Below are 20915 nucleotides of genomic sequence, written 5' to 3'. Positions count from 1 at the left end.
AATAAAATCTACAGTTTACATCAGAGGTCAGAGATCTGATGGTATTTTCAACTTTATAGGCTATAAGGTCAATGTTGCAGCCACTACTCAACTTTCTCACTGTAAACACATGAAAGCAATAATTGAGTAAGTATGACACTGCACCAATAAAACCATTTATAAAAACATGAGGGTCAGATTTAGCTTTCAGGTGTAGTTTGTCAAACACTGGCTGAATTAATAGTATCGTATCAATGTTAATTTCCTGGTTTTGATTACTGTGCTACAATAAGTATAAGATGTTAAATTAGGAAAGCTAGGTAAAGGGTATTAGTTCAAAATAAAATATTTTTAGAATATCTATTATGATCTGACATCAAAATCAAAGTTCTGGTCTATCTTTAAAAACATAGACAAGCATAATTAATATAAAGACTAGTTATGGAAGAAGAGGAGAGTGAAGAGTTACTGTTTAGTTTCAGTTTGGGATAATCAAAGAATTCTGGAGACAGACAGTGTTTATAGTTGCCCAATAATGCAAATACATTAATGCCACGGAATTGCTTCAAACAGTTAAAAATGGTTAAAAATTATGTTATGTGTATTTTGCCACAGTAAAAAAACAAACAAACAAAAATAATAAAGGAGTTCTCTGGTTGTCCAGTGGCTAAGATACCACACTCCCAATGCAGGGGGCCCAGATTCAACTCTGGTCAGGGAAATAGATACCACATACCACAACTAAGAGTTCACACGCCGCAACTAAAGATTTCACATGCTACAAGGAAGATCGAAGATCCTGGGTGCCATAAGTAAGACCTACTGCAACCAGATAAATAAAAATATTATTAAAAAAAAAAGAACTGCTAAGCAACTGGGAATTTGGGAGATCAAGATGTCCACATGCACACACAAATTCTGTGGTTAAATACAACTTTAAGCCTAGTATTAATTTTTCATCAAATATGTTATTTTAAAAATGTTCACACCTACCAAAAATTGGAAAGAATCGCCAAATGAACACCTATATCCCTTCTCTTAAATCCACTTAAAGTAGATTTGCTTTACCACATTTGCTTTATTTCTGTCTAAATATATGCACATCCTTTTTTGCCCTGAACCATTTGAAATTAAGTGCTGATATCATGACACTTCACCCTTGAGTATAAGGGCACAATCCTACATAATTAAATATCATTATAATACATAAGCAAGGTCTGACGCTGTAAAGAGTAATATTGCATAGGAACGTGGAATGTTAGGTCCATGCATCAGGGCAAATTGCAAGTTGTCAAACAGGAGATGGCAAGAGTGAACATCAACATTCTAGGAATCAGTGAACTAAAATGGACTGCAATGGGTGAATTTAACTCAGATGACCATTATACCCACTACTGTGGGCAGGAATCCCTTAGAAGAAATGGAGTAGCCATCATGGTCAACAAAAGAGTCTGAAATGCAGTACTTGGATGCAATCTCAAAAATGACAGAATGATCTCTGTTCGTTTCCAAGGCAAACCATTCAATATCATAGTAATCCAAGAATATGCCCCAACCAGTAATGCTGAAGAAGCTGAAGTTGAACGGTTCTATGAAGACCTACAAGACCTCTTAGAACCAACACCAAAAAAATATGTCCTTTTCATTATAGGAGACTAGAATGCAAAAGTAGGAAGTCAAGAAACACCTGGAGTAACAGGCAAATTTGGCCTCGGAATACGGAATGAAGCAAAGACTAATAGAGTTTTGCCAAGAGAACACACTGGCCATAGCAAACACCCTCTTCCAACAACACAAGAGATGACTCTACACAGGTATATCAACAGATGGTCAATACCAAAACCAGACTGATTATATTCTTTGCAGCCAAAGATGGACAAGCTGTATACAGTCAGCAAAAACAAGACCGGGAGCTGACTGTGGCTCAGATCATGAACTCCTTATTGCCAAATTTAGACTTAAACTGAAGAAAGTAGGGAAAACCACTAGACCATTCAGGCATAACCTAAATCAAATTCCTTATGATTATACAGTAGAAGTGAGAAATAGATTTAAGGAACTAGATCTGATAGATAGAGTGCCTGATGAACTATGGACGGAGGTTCATGACATTGTATAGGAGACAGGGATCAAGACCATCCCCATGGAAAAGAAATGTGAAAAAAGCAAAATGGCTGTCTGGGGAGGCCTTACAAATAGCTGTGAAGAGAAGCGAAAAGCAAAGGAGAAAAGGAAAGATATAAGTATCTGAATGCAGAGTTCCAAAGAATAGCAAGGAGAGATAAGAAAGCCTTCCTCAGCAATCAATGCAAAGAAATAGAAGAAAACAACAGAATGGGAAAGACTAGAGATCTCTTCAAGAAAATTGGATATACCAAGGGAACATTTCATGCAAAGATGGGCTCGATAAAGGACAGAAATGGTATGCACCTCACAAAGGCAGAAGATATTAAGAAGAGGTGGCAAGATACACAGAAGAACTGTACAAAAATGATCTTCATGACCCAGATAATCATGATGGTGTGATCTAGATGGTGTGACCTAGAGCCAGACATCCTGGAATGGGAAGTCAAGTGGGCCTTAGGAAACACCACTATGAACAAAGGTAGTGGACGTGATGGAATTGCAGCTGAGCTATTTCAAATCCTGGAAGATGATGCTGTGAAAGTGCTGCACTCAATATGCCAATAAATTTGGAAAACTCAGCAGTGGCGACAGGACTGGAACAGGTCAGTTTTCATTCCAATCCCAAAGAAAGGCAATGCCAAAGAATGCTCAAACTACCACACAATTGCACTCATCTCACATGCTGGTAAAGTAATGCTCAAAATTCTCCAAGCCAGGCTTCAGCAATACGTGAACCGTGAAATTCCAGATGTTCAAGCTGGTTTTAGAAAAGGCAGAGGAACCAGAGATCAAATTGCCAACATCTGCTGGATCATCGAAAAAGCAAGAGAGTTCCAGAAAAACATCTATTTCTGCTTTATTGACTATGCCAAAGCCTTTGACTGTGTGGACCACAATGAACTGTGGAAAATTCTTCAAGAGATGGGAATACCAGACCACCTGACCTGCCCCTTGAGAAACCTGTATGCAGGTCAAGAAGCAACAGTTAGAACTGGACATGGAACAACAGACTGGTTCCAAATAGTAAAAAGGAGTACGTCAAGGCTGTATATTGTCATCAGGCTTATTTAACTTATATGCAGAGTACATCATGAGAAATGCTGGGCTGAAAGAAGCACAAGCTGGAATCAAGATTGCCAGGAGAAATATCAATAACCTCAGATATGCAGATGACACCACCCTTATGGCAGAAAGTGAAGAGGAACTAAAAAGCCTCTTGATGAAAGTGAAAGAGGAGAGTGAAAAAAGTTGGCTGAAAGCTCAATATTCAGAAAACTAAGATCATGGCATCTCGTCCTGTCACTTCATGGGAAATAGATGGGGAAACAGTGGAAACACTGTCAGACTTTATTTTGGGGGGCTCCAAAATCACTGCAGATGGTGACTGCAGCCATGAAATTAAAAGACGCTTACTCCTTGGAAGGAAAGTTATGACCAACCTAGATAGCATATTCAAAAGCAGAGACAATACTTTGCCAACACAGGTCTGTCTAGTCAAGGCTATGGTTTTTCCAGTGGTCATGTATGGATGTGAGAGTTGGACTGTGAAGAAAGCTGAGCGCTGAAGAATTGATGCTTTTGAACTGTGGTGTTGGAGAAGACTCTTGAGAGTCCCTTGGACTACAAGGAGATCCAACCAGTCCATTCTAAAGGGGATCAGTCCTGGGTGTTCTTTGGAAGGAAGGATGCTAAAGCTGAAACTCCAATACTTTGGCCACCTCATGCGAAGAGTTGACTCACTGGAAAAGACTCTAATGCTGGGAGGGATTGGGGGCAGGAGGAGAAGGGGATGACAGAGGATGAGATGGCATCACCAACTCGATGGACATGAGTTTGAGGTAACTCCAGGAGTTGGTATGGACAGGGAGGCCTGGCATGCTGCAGTTCATGGGGTCGCAAAGAGTCAGACATGACTGAGTGAGTGAACTGACTGACTGATAATACATGAGAAAAATAACATGAACCTAATATAATCTATTATAAAGGCAATCACTGCATTCTTGAAATTACCACGAAAATAATTTTTACATATTTTTTCAAATTTAGGTGAAAATGTTCACGTTACACTTAATAATTAAGCTATTAGCTTCTGATTTTTCCCTATTGCCCATCATAAGTTTCCAGACAATATAGAGACACAAGAGTTTGCAAAACTTGGAAAATGGTGCAATTCCGAATGTAGTATCAATCACTATTACATTAATCTTTATTAGAAACATAAATAAGATAGAATTTTAGTTTACTTCCTTCTACACAAACAGACAAAAAAAAAATAGTTGGATTATAAGTTAGCCACAGAAAAGGACAGTGGAAACACAGGTCACAGAAAACTTGGATTTCAATAAAACATTTCAAATGTATTTGGCCCACAGTTGCTGCCGACGCTACTATTTAGTTGTTAAGTCGTGTCTGACTCTCTGTGAAGCCACGGACTGTAACCCACCAGTCTCTCTTGTCCATGGGACTTCCCAGGCAAGAATACTAGAGTGGGTTGCCATTTCCTTCTCCAGGGAATCTTCCCGACCCAGGGATCAAACTCATGTCTCCTGCTTGGCAGATGGGTTCTTTACCACTGAGCCACCTGGGAAGTCCTATTTGACCCAGTAAACGAATCTATATTCCTGAGCTAATAAGCCTCAGAGGCAAAATTAGTATTTCTCCTTTTGAAGATGCACAGGAAATCATGCTGTTTTCTAATATGTTAAATCACTCAGTTCCTTTATAGAATCTGAAAGACCAGCTTGTACTCATGTTGCAAAGAAATTTATGAAAAATGCATTCACAAAATGAGGTACTATTATTTTTTTGTTTACATGAAAATGTCCAAGGCATATTAAGTATATGCATGTGTGGGAAATGGGTACCTTCCTCCTCTTCTTTAATGGATAGCTGTTGTTCCATAGCCCTTTAAATGCTCAGGATTGCAAGATTCTTTCCCTAGCCTTCTATTTGTACAACATTACAGCTCTGCTGGGTAATCTCATTATTATACATATACAAGGACAACTGAACTTGACATCAACTATGGCAATATCCTCCAAATAGATTCAAAGCCTTCAGTTCAGTTCAGCCGCTCAGTCGTGTCCGTCTCTTTGCCATATACTGCAGCACGCCAGGCTTCCCTGTCCATCACCAACTCCCAGAGCTTCCTCAAACTCATGTCCATTGAGTCGGTGATGCCATCCAACCATGTCATCCTCTATTGTCCCCTTCTCCTCCTGCCCTCAATCTTTCCCAGCATCAGGGTCTTTTCAAATGAGTCAGCTCTTCACATCAGGTGGCCAAAGTATTAGAGGTTCAGCTTCAGCATCAGTTCTTCCAATGAATATTCAGGACTGATTTCCTTTAAGATGGACTGGTTGGATCCCCTTGTAGTCCAAGGGACTCTCAAAAGTCTTCTCCAACAAAACAATTCAAAAGCAACAATTCTCCACTGCTCAGCTTTCTTTATGGTCCAACTCTCACATGCATACATGTACTGGAAAAACCACAGCTTTGACTAGATGGACCTTTGTCAGGAAAGTAATGTCTCTGCTTTTTAATATGCTGTCTAGGTTGGTCATAGTTTTTCTTTCAAGGAGCAAGCGTCATTTAATTTCATGGCTGCAGTCACCATCTGCAGTGATTTTGGAGCCCAAGAAAATAAACTCTGTCATGGTTTCCATCATTTCCCCATCTATTTGCCATGAAGTAATGGAACTGGATGCCATGATCTTAGTTTTTTTAATGTTGAGTTTTAAACCAGCTTTTTCACTCTCCTCTTTCATCAAGAGGCTCTTTACCCCCTCTTCACTTTCTGCCATAAGGGTGGTATCATCTGCGTATCTGTGGTTATTGATATTTCTCCTGGTTATTGGATCAAAGCCCTCAGTCTCACAGAATAACAGGCAACTAATCTGACCATATTACATCCTTAGTTGAAACCTTTCAATGGAACAATGAGTGGCTGTACTGAAGTTATGAATCTTGAATGCTGCTAATGAATGTCTTGTGCCTTTATCTAGGTGAACATGTTCATCTAGATTTCCACTTACAGAGACTTCCCTGATGGTCCAGTGGCTAAGACTCCATGTTCCCAATGCAGGGGGCCTGGGTTCTATCCCTGATCAGGGAACTAGATCCCACATGCCGCAACTAAGAGTTCAAATGCTGCAACCAGAAAAAAACTCTGCTTGCCACAACTAAGACCCAGGGCAACCAAATAAATAAATAATTTCTCTAAACGCTGTCCACTTATGAAATATATGCTTTTCTGTATATATATATACCTTAAACAGCTTTTTAAATAGTGGCACCTCTCTGTGAATATACTAAAAACAAACTGTACACTGTAAGCAGGTAAACTGTATGATTTTAAAATTATGTCTCAATACAGCTATGATATAAAAATAATTTTTAAAATTAAATTTTTTTTTTAACTTTTCAAAGGCTCTCCATTCTACAAAGCCAATGTACTTCTCAGATATTTCCAAAAATGCTTTCTTATTCGTAGTGGTGTTAATCTTCCTGACAGGAATTGGGTAATAAAGTCTTCAAAATCTGTCCCAAAGAAGAATAAACTTTCTTTGAACTTCTTGTTAGCCAAAATCCTCAGGAAAAGTTCACATTTAATTGCTCAATATATATTATTTAATATGAGAATGCTCTCCACCAACTCTCAAGTAAAATGAACACACCAAAAAGATGTACCATATTCACTCTACAGCCTCATGTACCCATGAGTCCACTGTCAAGTACTCCAATTTGAGGAACAGGATTATAAGGATCTACAGTATCTGATCTCTGTCTTATTGGTCCAGCCTAATTTCCTGCTGTTTCTTTCCTTACTCCCTTCTATACTCCAGCCATACCACATGAATTGCATCCCGTCCACCATGTGCTAAACAATTGCAGAGGTTTTTAAAACTTTTTCCCAGCTTATATTATAAATTTTAACAACAAATCTACCTTCTCCCCATTTAGAACTTTATCTGCTGGATGAAACTCTCCATCTTTGTCAAGTCTTCTCTGTTGATAACCCCAACCCCTAAGAAGCTAAAGAAATCCTCTTTATGCCACATCTTAACTTACAATTTGTTACACAAGACAACCTTCATGGTACTACAAGTTCTTATAATACTAATGTCAGTAATTCTTATTAAACCTGTGACTGCCAAAACTGGCTACATATCCAAATCATTTGAGAGATACTTTTAATACGTATGGATACCTAGGTTCCCACCACCATCAATTATGCTTCAATTGGCTAGAGGTGGAGCCCTGACATAGGAAGGTATATTTTTAAATCCCCCAAGTGTTCTGCATGTGTAGCCAGGTTGAAAACTATCATATAAAACAGTGATTTCTTTATTCATTTTATATCCTCAATGTTTACCATGATGTTGGAAACATGTAACTAACTCAGTGCAGAAAGACACAATTTAATGTAATAAAAAATTAATCTGGCTACATGTAAGTTTTACACATAAGCTTGCATAAATCTATCCAAATTAACTATATCTTCTATCTTTCCTCAGGAAAGCATTACTTCTTCCTATAGTTACAGACAGTCTTGTATCTTCCACATGACCTTAATGCATATTTTATTTATTGTCATATTTATCTTTTTAATCTAGATGTATATGACTGCTAAAGGTCAAAAATATTCTTTGTCATCTCTCAAGTTTCTGGGTTACCTTCCCACTCTAAATTCTTTATTTCACTCTCAGCATAGCTGTTGTCAGTGTGCAGACACTCACCTAATATAGGTGGTCAATTGTTGGAGCAGTATGTTCTTTACCAGTATGAACCAGTATGTTGTTCACTATCAAAATGAAAATATCTTACCCTTCCTTCTATTTCTGCTTTTGGCTTCTTTGTGCTCTTTAGGCTTCATCTTTTTTTCTTCTCCAGATTCTCCATCACTCAGAGTCAGCTTGTGTCTCAAAAGCCTATGTCTGTATCTTGGCTTCTTAGATTCTTCAGAATCTGAATCTGATTCAGAAATGGCTTGATTTTTTATTTCTAAATAGAGAAAACAAATCATTAAAACCTTCAGCCTTTTTTCCTTTAAAATGTTGTACACCTACATATTCTGTTTGTAGATAATTATCATGATTTATGGAACTGATCAGAGCTGCATACTTACCTTGTTAAATTGTTGATACCAAGCAATCTCATACATCACACTTGATCTATTACTATCATTAAGTAGCAATGAAATATCACCAATATACATTTATAGATTTTTAAAAGGTAAAAAATATTTTGCTTTACAACCCATATATTTATTGGCAGTGACTGACAAAATTTGCACAATTATTACCAGATATTCAAAAGGATTAATGGTAGCAACGTTTTAAACGTTTTAATAAACTTCAAACATATATTATTAAGAGATTTCATGGTCAGACAGTCTTCAAAGACTGAACTGGTCAAACAACAAAATTATGACATCCTATACTTCTCTCTGGCTTCCCTGGTGGCTCAAATACTAAAGAATCTGACTGCAGTGTGGGAGACCTGGGTTCAATCACTGGGTTGGGAAGACCCTGGAGAAGGAAATGGCAACCCACTCCAGTATTCTTGCCTGGAGAATCCCATGGACAGAGGACCCTGGCATGCTACAGTCCACGGGGTCACAGAGTTGGACACGACTGCAACTACCATTTCACTTCACTTCACTTCATTTCACTTCATACTTCTCTCTGGGGAACTCACCCTCATCTCCAGGGTTTTCTTCATTGTGTTTTCCAGTTCTTTTCTTCCCTTCTTCTGACTCATCTGAAGATCCATCCTCATCGGAGGAAAGATTGGCTTTAATTTCTTCTAAAAGCATCTTCTTGGCAATTCTCGAGAATAAAAAGACAATAAATACTATATATTTGGTGGTGAAGTATTACAAATTAAAAACAAATGGAATTATATATATCAAAATAAAAATAATTTTTTCAGTAGATTTTTATTATAAATAAGTCTATCAAAGTCTATTTTAATTTAAAGTACTAACCAAAACTTTTGAAAATGCTCTTAGCACTGATTTTCTCCCAGTGCTATTCAATTTCACAATATACTTAAAAATCTCAGGGATGTTTCTACTATTTTCACCAGTTGCAACTTCATGCTGGATATCCTTCCAATCCTCTACTTGCTCTGCTGCCACCATCCGACAACTACAGTATCAGACAGGCCCACAATAGTAAATCAATTCATTCAAACAAATGGCGTTTCAACACAAAACTCCACATGAAAGGATTTATTCAACAGTAAAACATATTCTTAGAAAATCAGTGTCTAATAAACCACTATTGTGAAACAGTGCCTCAAACTAGTGAATAACATTTTTGGCTCTTGAAAGTATACAACATATATTAAAATACTAAAGCAATAAAAAATCCCTAATAATATTCAAACTAAGGCAGAAAAGGGGCAAGAGTGCTATTTACTATGTACATAGTTAAAGAACACAAATTACTATCAAAAAGTTTTTACTTTCCAAAAAAGTAAGATAATGCATTAGCCTAAAGCATACCAAAATTTTTCCATATGCTCCTCAAAGATCAGTTTGCCAACAAAAAAATAAACTGCTCAAAGCATGAGAAAATATTTAATACCATCTTATGTTAAAATAAAATATATTCCTAATAAATTTTCATGTTTGCACTAAAGGAAGATATCAAAAAGTGTAAGATAAAAACAATTTTTGTGTAAGATGAGGTAATTTGCACCTTTAGATATAAATTCATAAATCAGAATAACAAAGGGAAACCTTATAAAAAGGCTCAAAAGTTGGCATGATTCTTGGTTTTCCCTGAACTAGCTTCTATATGGATAAATATCTACTCTGTAATCATGAATGACTCTAGCTCAGTCAAAATCTTGGAGCTAGAATTAAGAGACTTTTGTTATTTTTAAATTTGAAATTATTTTTATTTATTAACATGAACTCACATTAAATCAAGAATTCATTCAATGGTAGGAGGTGTTAATGTATGTTAATGTTTTCTTAATTTTATTTGAAAGATAGATTGCTCATTGCAATTTATATTCAAAGATATATAGCAAAAGCACCTAGGCAGACTAAAGCAAACAAAACAGCTAATCACTTTCATAAATGCTGATATGCCCTTTGGTCCTTCCTTCCTAAACAGATAGATAAGGAACATTTAGACAACAGAGAGAGCTACACAAATTGCAAGAAGAAACCACAGATGAGTTAGCTTTTCTGAGGATTTCTAACTTGATTTGCATTTTAATTAAGTGGGGATTAGATCATTCCAATTTAAATCCTACTAGAGTTGCATTGGTGGCTCAGATGGCAAAGAATCCACCTGCAATGCAAGAGACCTGGGTTCAACCCCTGGGTTGGGAAGATCCCCTGGAGAGGGGAATGGCAATCCACTCCAGTATTTTTGATTGGAAAATCCCTAGGACCAAGGAGCCTGGCAGGCTACAGTCCATGGGGTCACAGAGAGTTGGACACAACTGAGAGAGACTAAGTTTAAACTTCTACATCAGTGGTTTCCTAACTGTACATAGTTTGGACTGTACATAGTAAAGGTTTTTAAAATGTGGACAACTTACATTTTGCCAAGAAAAAAAATTAAACCCAAGTATCATTTATTTCATCATTTTATAAAGTATAAACATACCCTCCACAAATTAGGAGACAGTTTCAAAATAAAGAGTGCCTCTTTAATTAAAAGCATCCTTCTGGAAAAACTCTCTAAAATTATCTTTTATACATACCACATCATCATTTCCCATGAACAAGGGAAGACTTTTTCAAGCCAATTTGAGTAAAAACACAGATTTGGAATGAATAAGTGTATGTTCATGTGTGTGTACACATAATATGAAGCACTGGATACTAGGTTATAAATAGAAAAACACAGTTTAAGTGCAGTTACAAGATCTTTTATCACCATTTGAGTGGTATAATAATAGCAAACAAGAATACAATTATTAATTTAGTTACTTAAAGGTTAGTTCAATCACCTGATTTTAGTTTGCATTTACAAGTTTAAAAAATGTCATAAGCTCCATATAATCTATAAAGACTTGGTTGTTAATTTTAGGAAACCACATATTTCTTCTTTCGAACTCTAGATTCCTAATAAGTCTACTAACTGAAAAGTCAAAACATGTAAACTTACAAATACTAAAATTCTAGGCTGTCATGAAGAAACTAACATGAAATACGTAAGATAATAAGATTCTATACCAACTGAAAAATCACACAATAAATCATGGAAAATGAAATGAGATCTACACATTGAAGAATTACTTGATTTATCAACAACCTTCAATAAAGTCGTAATATACAGAACAATTACAGACACTTTAGATGCAAAAAAAATTATAGAGAATGCTCATTTTTCTCCAAACTGAAAGTTATACAGAGTAATGGAGATTCCCTAAGCTTTACCTCACTAAGATGTTTTAGATTTGCCTTTTGAGCAAAGGAAAGCCTAATGAATAGCCATATACATAAGCCCTAAAAAGAATAATAAAATAAAATAATTTTGCATAAATAATGGCTGATGGCTCAAGTCCAATAGGTCAAAGACTTAATGTATCATACAACTAGCCCATCACATAACCTACAACTCAAAGTTAGAACTTAATTTGAAAGACCCAAGGGCTGAGGCTGACCTTCAACCTGAGTATTCAAACATGTTGAGGTGAGATGTGTCCCATCTACAAAGCCTGCAGTGAGATTCTTTAAGGGAAACTCCACTACATTAACTCTTGAGTCACGGGCCACAGAAACTTCAAGGACATCATCACTTGAGAACCAGCTCAGGCTGGGAAAGCATCATTTTGGAGGCCTCAGCTAGACCCATGCTGGAATGCATGTGATGGATGTATAGTCATGATCCCCAGTTGATTCTGTTTGCTCTGAAGTTTCCTTTCTTGAGGTTTTCCAGGATGTTTCTGAGAAAATCATCCAGGCAACAAGGTACTGCCCCTAGAATCTCAATACTCAACACAACATCTTGGTGCAGGTATAGCATGCAAAGCAGTCACAACTCTATCAGAAGCATCAGAGGCACTAGTTGTGCCACACTTGTGGCAGAAAACCTGGCAGAGCCAGAAGTAATGGAGCCATTTCTCCATTTTCCTGAAAGGGAAGGAAAGGAGATGGGAAGAAAGCAAAACAATATGGAAAGGAGGGTAAAAACCCACAAACAATGATCAGAAGTGGTAGCATAAAAGAATAAATAATAGAACCTCAAAACTCAAACAAGCTAAGTCTTCTAAATCACATAATGAATACCAAGATAAGATAATGCCTTATTATCCTTGCACCATCAGCTACTAAAATAAAGCAAAAATAAAATAAGGAATGAGGCCAACAATGCAAAGACAAATGAGCAATCACACAGAGAGCAAGCGAGCCAAGAAAGCCTTTAGTAATTCTGATCCTTCCTAGAAAGGAAATTAGTAATGCCTCTTGTTTAAGCACTCAAACAGGAAAAGAAAGTAAACCACCTCTTGGCTGGTAGAAAAATCGATAATTCAAAACACTCAGTTTCTTAAAAAGGAATAATCAAGAGAATCTCTTGCACCAGGGAATTTTAGAGAAACAGCCATTACAAAAGCAACACAAAATGTTAGAGCTGAAGAAAGGACCTCAGAGTCCAAGTTTGTCATTTCATAGATGAGGAAACAGGCTTAAAAAGGGGAAATGACTTGGCCAAAGAAACAAAGCTAATAAGTGGCAAAGCCAGAAGTACAATCTAAGCTCCTAAATCCCAATCTGCTACTAATTTTACTATGTTAGTCCTATATTCTCTACTTATTCACTACTACTGTGCTAATTAATGAATGCTTAGGGCAATACACTAAAGTCACATTCTTAAAGATATCTCACTGATTTTTAAGTTTTCACTAATTTTTAAGATCATGTATTTAGAAATGAAAGAATTAAAGCTTTCATTTTTAAAGATTTAAAAAAAGAGTTGTAAACATCTTTCATCTAGTATGCACTATCTCTAAAATACTGATAGACCATTTCAGATATCCCCAACAATCTACTGTCTTTATCTTTCAAGAGATTCTGAAAATAGGGTTGAAGAAAATTACTAAATGAAACCACATTTTTAGAAAGCCAAAACAGTGTGGATCCATACACAAAGGTGACAAATTAATTTTTTTTGCATTCTGTGCATAATATCACAAAAGAATAGTTAAAACAGAGAATTCTGAATAAGATTATAGTTTTAGAGATAAAAAACAACTGTCTAAGTAAATGCAATACTAAAACAACACACCATATATAAAAGGTTGATCTATAAAACAATTCAAATAACTACAGTCAAAAAATGTTGAATAAATAAAATTTCTCACAACAAAAATTTTTTTGAGAACAGGGTGAGGAACACATATCCCTCTAGTATGGAGGGACGCTTTGTTTTAACAAATATTATATACTTCAGGTTGAGAAAAAAAGATAAACATTTCATAGAACTACAAAGGAATTCCTCATCTTCAAACTCTGTATTAGTATTTTTTTAAACTCTGGTTCAAAATTAGCTTTTTTTTTTTTTTTTTTTGGTCACTTGGCTAGGCTTGAATCAAATCCAACCCCACGGCAGTAGAAACAGAGTCCTAATCACTGGACCACCAGGGAAGGCTCCAAAATTGATACTGGGTTAAACCTGAATGAACTTTTTGACCAATCCAGTATCTTGATATGACCCTTTCTATGAAAAAAATATAACCAAGGCATAATCATCTATACCTATAAAGAGTGCTATTCGTGAGATAATGATGAAGTCACTAAATAACCACAAAGCTAAACAACACCTTGAAATATTTTAGTCACATGTTCTATAATGTTTGTAATTAATGAAAAACATCACCGTTTACTTAAAATTAGTATCAAATAACTTTAAAAAAATCTTAGGAGTAGAAAGATAAAAGCTGTATGAAATTAAGAATTCAAAGCTTATTAACAATTTATACATGGGCTCAAATTACAAAATGTGTATTTCCTGATTTTATGTAAAAATCTAAGCCAATTTTAGAGAAAATTTTAATAAGAAATTTATTAACATTGATATTAATTTAGGAAATTTGATCATACTAAAGAACTAGTTCAATTTTTTTATATTCAATACTTGAAAAGTAAAATCAAAGAATTTGCCTTAATTTTATTTTCAAAATCCAAAGACTATATAGTCATAAAGATGAACCTGTTTTGCTTACCCTAAAAAATCCAAACTCTCTCTTTTTTGGGGAGTGGGGATGGGAGCTTTTTCTCATTTTCTGAAAGTCCCAATATCACCAAACAATAGAAAATAGGAAAAAAAGGCTGAACATAATGTTTATATCTCAGGTAGATTATATCTAGTGGCTAGACCACCTGTATTATACTTGACTTACAATACTTACCTGCATTGGAAAGACAAAGCAAATTGAAAAAAAAATTGCCTTAAAATTGCCAGATATTTAAAACCATTATTCAAACATAAAACAAGTAAAATACTCATTTAAAACCTATCTTTGTTTTTAAAGCTCAATGAAAACTAAAGCAATTTTGCAAATCAAATAGGAGCACTATGAAAAAAAATTCACAGAAAAAAATTATTGCAGTTTAGCAAATTTGTAGAGAACAGCTAAAGGCATATATAGAAGATGAACATTTGTAAATGTGCTTAAAAAAGAAACCAAAGTCATATGTCGAAGGGACCTGACATATATTAGAGCCAATAATCTTTGCTGAAGCCAAGTAAACAATCATCAGATATCTTTATTAGAATGAAAAACATCCAGGAATCATTAATCACTTCCCAAAACATGCTTGATTAATAGCACAGAGCCTGCATCAACAGGATACACCAAGCTAGTAGGGGAAAAAACTAATCATTTGTATGTTTTCCAATCTGAAAAGCAAAGTAGTACCAAATTGTATAACAACTGGAAAAACTAAGGCTACAATGTAGTCGCAAAATAATGAAGCAGAAATTCTATTAACAATGGGCAATTTCTTTAAGCAATCTCCACATCAAATTTTGCTTCAATGAAAAAAATTAGCCCCACTGAGAGAAATTATGAGAAAAACTATGCAATATTAGTTGACCTAACTAAGCATTTTTCTACTATAAAGTAAATATTAATATATATATGTGTGGCAGCAATGGCACCCCACTCCAGTACTCTTGCCTGGAAAATCCCATGGACGGAGGAGCCTGGTAGGCTGCAGTCCATGGGGTCGCTAAGAGTCAGACACGACTGAGCAACTTCCCTTTCACTTTTCACTTTCACGCATTGGAGAAGGAAATGGCAACCCACTCCAGTGTTCTTGCCTGGAGAATCCCAGGGACCGGGGAGCCTGGTGGGCTTCCGTCTATGGGGTTGCACAGAGTTGGACACGACTGAAGTGACTTAGCAGTTAGCAGAGGATATACATATAAAAAGCCTCAATTTTAAGCTAATTTTGGATTTTAAAAATTTGCAGATTTAGGAAAAATTCTGACAATCTAGTTTTTTTCCTTTAAAAGCTCAGTTTTAAATAATTTTCCACACCCTGTAAAAAAAACAAATAAAGAATATTCTGAAAATAATTCTTCTGGAGGGGGATGGATTCTTCAGTGATAGTTTAACATGCAACCTCTAAAGAAAAGCCTGATTTAATAATCCTCAACACCATCACTATATAACTTAAATACACTACTATGTTATGACTGAGGCTAATTCACAGTGCAGGTATGAAAATAAACATTAAATATCCTTTTAATGAAAGAATCAATTTAAAACATAACAGATATGTGAAAGGCAACATTAACATAATGGCACATTCAAATAAATGACTTTAAAATTACATGTATAATTTAAATAATCTGACAAATTGATATCATTTTCCCTTCCAAAAGTATATAAAGTCTGTTATAAAATCTGAATTAAATTCTGTTATACAAAATTCAAAATATAAAGTTCGTCTATTTATATTTTTTCTAAAAAGCTGAAACAAAAATTATAAAAGTTAAACTGTTGCTCAACCTATAATTTTTATCACTGTTTACTAAATGTAATTAAATAGCAATTATTTTACAAGTTAGACCACTCTATCTCACAATAGCATACATTTACTTTCGAATACGAATGATACTATATAATAGCATGCTAAAATAACAAACTTATTTATTCACACCTACTAAAATATTCAGGACATGACTAAGTTCTTTAAATTACCTCAAAACCTACAATAACTTTAAAATGAAAAAGATAAATTGTAATGAAATCTGTCATAAAACTTTCACACACATAGGTAAGTATATATGTTATATATGAGAACATATGTTTTAAGAATTATAAAGTATTCACTTCCTCAATTTCAAAAATACCAAAATTTTGTTAACTATAAACTAGCTTGCATATCTTGGCTCTAACAAATTGTTTCAACTCTCATGAAAAGAGCGATTATAATAAAAATTAAAAGCTTGAACAAGAAAAAAGTTTTACAGACATTTATTGCATCCAAATAATTAACCATTTGCATTAATACACTATTTACTTGTCCATAAATATCAACAGTGAAAATGTGTTACAATACTGCTAAAAAGGCAAAGCATATGAAATTTATACACAATTGTGTACAAATTTATACATCATTACAATATTCTGTTTACTAAAATATATCCTATTCAAAAATGTAAAAGGTAAAAAATAACTCCGAGACTTTATCATGATCTGAAAACAAAGTTATAAAACTTGCTTAGTGCATATTCAAATATGCTCAAGTACATTGTCTATACTAAAATAATTCAAAAAGGTATTGTATCCCCATTATTAGATAACACATGGGTATTAGATACCTCTTTGGTATACTGGATATGAAACAAGTTATTAATGGCATATTTTATAAAAGCACATTAAACTGGATATAAAGAGAAACATGCTCAAAATAAAATTCTTCTCAAAAGTACTCAACATGGTTGTACTTTTTTAATCACAAATAAAAGATGGAATTAAAGATGCCTTTCAATAAAATACCTGCCAGTTACAGAGAGATATGATCAAGTAACTTAAAAGATAAAAATCATATTTTGACAAGCTCTAACACAAAAATTATTGCACCCTAATGACATTTATTTGGTGGTTAAATATGAAATTAAGTAAATTAGGATATATCATGTTTTAAATATTATTAGCCTTTCAACAACATTTGAGGCCATATAATTTACAAGAAAATAATATAAATAAATGAATAGGAATTAAAGCATGCTAAAATAAAATTTAAATGCCTGTAACATAAAATTTAATGAAATTTGAAAAAAACTGGATATATATGTTTAATCAAAAAATCAAAAAATAAGTAGACAACAGCACCTGAGTTTATCTGTGACTAAGCTCCACTAGAACAAAGCTAGTGGAGGTGATGGAATTCCAGGTGAGCTATTTCAAATCCTAAAAGATGATGCTGTGAAAGTGCTGCACTCAATATGTCAGCAAACTTGGAAAACTCAGCAGTGGCCACAGGACTGGAAAAGGTCAGTTTTCATTCCAATCCCAAAGAAAGGCAATGCCAAAGAATGCTCAAACTACCGCACAATTGCACTCATCTCACACGCTAGCAAAGTAATGCTCAAAATTCTCCAAGCTAGGCTTTGGCAATACGTGAACTATGAACTTCCAGATGTTCAAGCTGGTTTTAGAAAAGGTAAAGGAACAAGAGATTAAATTGCCAACATCTGCTGGATCAACGAAAAAGTAAGAGAGTTCCAGAAAAACATCTATTTCTGCTTTATTGACTATGCCAAAGCCTTTGACTGTGTGGATTACAATAAACTGTAGAAAATTCTGAAAGAAATGGGAACACCAGACCACTTGACCTGCCTCTTGAGAAACCTGTATGCAGGTCAGGAAGCAACATTTAGAACTGGACATGGAACAACAGACTGGTTCCAAATAGGAAAAGGCTGTATATTGTTACCCTGCTTATTTAACTTATATGCAGAGTACATCATGAGAAATGCTGAGCTGGAAGAAGCACAAGCTGGAATCAAGATTGCCAGGAGAAATACCAATAACCTCAGATATGCCGATGACACCACCCTTATGGCAGAAAGTGGAGAAGAACTGAAGAGCCTCTTGATGAAAGTGAAAGAGGAGAGTGAAAAAGTTGGCTTAAAGCTCAACATTCAGAAAACTAAGATCATGGCATCCGGTCCCATCACTTCATGGAAAATAGATGGGGAAACAGTGGCTGACTTCATTTTTCTGGGCTCCAAAATCACTGCAGATGGTGATTGCAGCCATGAAATTAAAAGACGCTTACTCCTTGGAAGGAAAGTTATGACCAACCTAGACAGCATGTTAAAAAGCAGAGACATTAGTTTGTCAACAAAGGGCCGTCTAGTCAAGGATATGGTTTTTCCAGTAGTCATGTATGGATGTGAAAGTTGGACTGTAAAGAAAGCTGAGCACAGAAGAATTGGTGTTTTTGAACTGTGGTGTTGGAGAAGACTTTTGAGAGTCCCTTGGACTGCAAGGAGAGCCAACCAGTCCATCCTAAAGGAGATCAGTCCTGGGTGTTCATTGGAAGGACAGATGTTGAAGCTGAAACTCCAATACTTTTGGCCACCTGATATGGAGAGCTGACTCATTTGAAAAGACCCTGATGCTGGGAAAGATTGAGGGCAGGAGGAGAAGGGGACGACAGAGAATGAGATGGTTGGATGGCATCACCGACTCGATGGACATGGGTTTGGGTGGACTCCGGGAGTTGGTGATGGACAGGGAGGCCTGGCGTGCTGCAGTTCATGGGGTCACAAAGAGTCGGACACAACTGAGCAACTGAGCTGAAGCTCTAATCAAAACTACAGAATAAAAATTATTGTTCATTCACCTTAATAAAAATGCTATCCTATTAATTAGGAGAATGTTGATCTTTGAAACAGAAAAACCTGTCAGCATCAGCAAGACATAACAAAACTACAGTGACAGCTGGCCCCATAGCATTTAATAACTCAGCTAATTCCTTACAAAATTATGACACAAAAATTAATGTTTAATTTCATGTTTTCTTAGTTATTAGAGCTTACTATTAGGAATAAATGGATGATTAATATAGTACTCTGTAGTAAAATCTCAGTCTATCATCGATTTTTGATGCCAGAATTAATCAGAGAACATTTCATCCAATCGTTTCATTTTAGAGAACAGAAAATTGTGGCAAAAATCACTTTCCCAAGATCACACAGAAAAGTTAGAACTAGAAGTCTTATGCCATTATCCCCAAATTCCATCCATTACACCACATTGTCTCCATGAAGATTATGAGTGTGGGGGATCTTCTAGTTCAGGAAGGGTTTAAAAGATATGTAAAAAACATAAATTTTTGAATATCTTCACTTTCTTTATTCCTCATTGCTAAGATATGGGTGTATCTTTTTTTTCTTCTCCCAGCTATCCCTTAGTTAAGTCAATCTGTACAGACTACAATGTTCACATTTAAACCTATTATTTAAGTATTATTAATGTTAACACTATCAAACTGTCTACTTCTATTTTATTTGAAAAACTGTTAAAATCTAAATCAGTCTAGACACTGTGCAAATAGATACTTTTATTTTTAAAGCAATTTCTTAATCATCTGAGCAGTCTCCTTTTTTCCACTTTGAATAGGTTTTAATGAATAGGACCACCACATTGGATGGCAATTTAAAACAATAATCAAATATTGAGGATAGAGATTTCTGTTGTCACCAATTTTTGAGACATGATTAACTTTCACTAATAAATAATCGGTCAAAATTAAAATATTCTCAAAAACTTATCACAGTTTACATGAAACATAACAATTGACAGTGCTGTATTTATAACACACCCTATGCTGGGTGTGTTGATATTTATATTTATTTTCTCTTAAGGTTTCAGAGTTAACCCATTTTTTGGCCTATCTTTGAAACTTGGAGGAAGACTGTGAGTGACTCTTTCTAAAGCTGGCACTCCTGGTTTGTACAACCTGCTTGCGATTCCGATGCTGCTCTTTGTGCCCATGCCTAGAGTGTGTTATAATCTTTTTGAAGTCCTTACAGATGGAATCATACCTATTTTCAGGATCATTGTCATCGTCGTCATCATCCACTGTGACAGGCACTGATTTAGATAAGGCTTCATCTCCTTGAGGGAACAAAAGTGTACTTAAAATTATCTACATAAGTAAAACCATGTAAAATAAAACTGAAAGCCAAAAACTTTAAAAGAACTAGTGAGTCCTAAACTACACTCTGGGATCCAAAACATGAATAAAAATAATTTATAAGGAAAACACAATGTGGAATTTAAGAAGTGTCAGCAGCAAAATAATAAATAGTTGGATCTTATATATTTCAAAGTTTCTTCCCACAGCACAAGAATTTTAAAACTCATCCTTCCTAGTAACAAATATTTTATCATTCACCATCATATTAGCATAAGTTTCTCACTGAAGTAGACTTTGTATTGACCCGTTTAAAGTTAGCAGATGTCTAACTTTTTCTGTATCACTGAAGAATTTTTTTTTTAAATGCTACCAATACTTGGTGATACCAAGTAACTGTAAAATATACTTGAATTTGTATGGTGTTCATAAGTAGAATCACCCAGAGAAAGTACAGTAAAACTTATTTCCTTACAAAAAGTAACATTTCTATCTTTTGATTAAAATTATAAAGTGATTAGGAGAAGGAAATGGCAACCCACTCCAGTATTCTTGCCTGAAGAATCTTGTGGACAGAGGAGCCTGGTGGGCTGCTGTCCATGGGGTCGCACAGAGTCGGATATGACTGAAGCGACTTAGCATGCATGCATGCATTGGAGAACAAAATGGCAACCCACTC

The 20915-nt window shown here is 35.2% G+C and overlaps 1 protein-coding gene across 11 annotated transcripts in view; it reads right to left on the bottom strand.

The window, feature by feature from the left end:
- Positions 1–20915, bottom strand: part of ATRX (ATRX chromatin remodeler) — a 285555-nt gene that overhangs the window by 151019 nt on the left and 113621 nt on the right. For all 11 annotated transcript variants that reach the window (XM_055565688.1, XM_055565686.1, XM_055565681.1 and 8 more), the window contains 3 exons: positions 20145–20217; positions 8806–8936; positions 7933–8109 (listed from right to left, as the gene is read on the bottom strand). In XM_055565688.1, coding sequence (XP_055421663.1) covers positions 7933–8109; positions 8806–8936; positions 20145–20217 — 381 coding nt within the window. The remainder of the gene's footprint in view (positions 1–7932; positions 8110–8805; positions 8937–20144; positions 20218–20915) is intronic.

This window comes from Bubalus kerabau, chromosome X (genome assembly GCF_029407905.1).
Source record: "Bubalus kerabau isolate K-KA32 ecotype Philippines breed swamp buffalo chromosome X, PCC_UOA_SB_1v2, whole genome shotgun sequence".
Taxonomy (NCBI): Eukaryota; Metazoa; Chordata; class Mammalia; order Artiodactyla; family Bovidae; genus Bubalus; species Bubalus kerabau.
The sequence above is the reverse complement of the archived record's forward strand: the minus strand, read 5'-3'. Positions and strand labels throughout refer to the sequence as shown.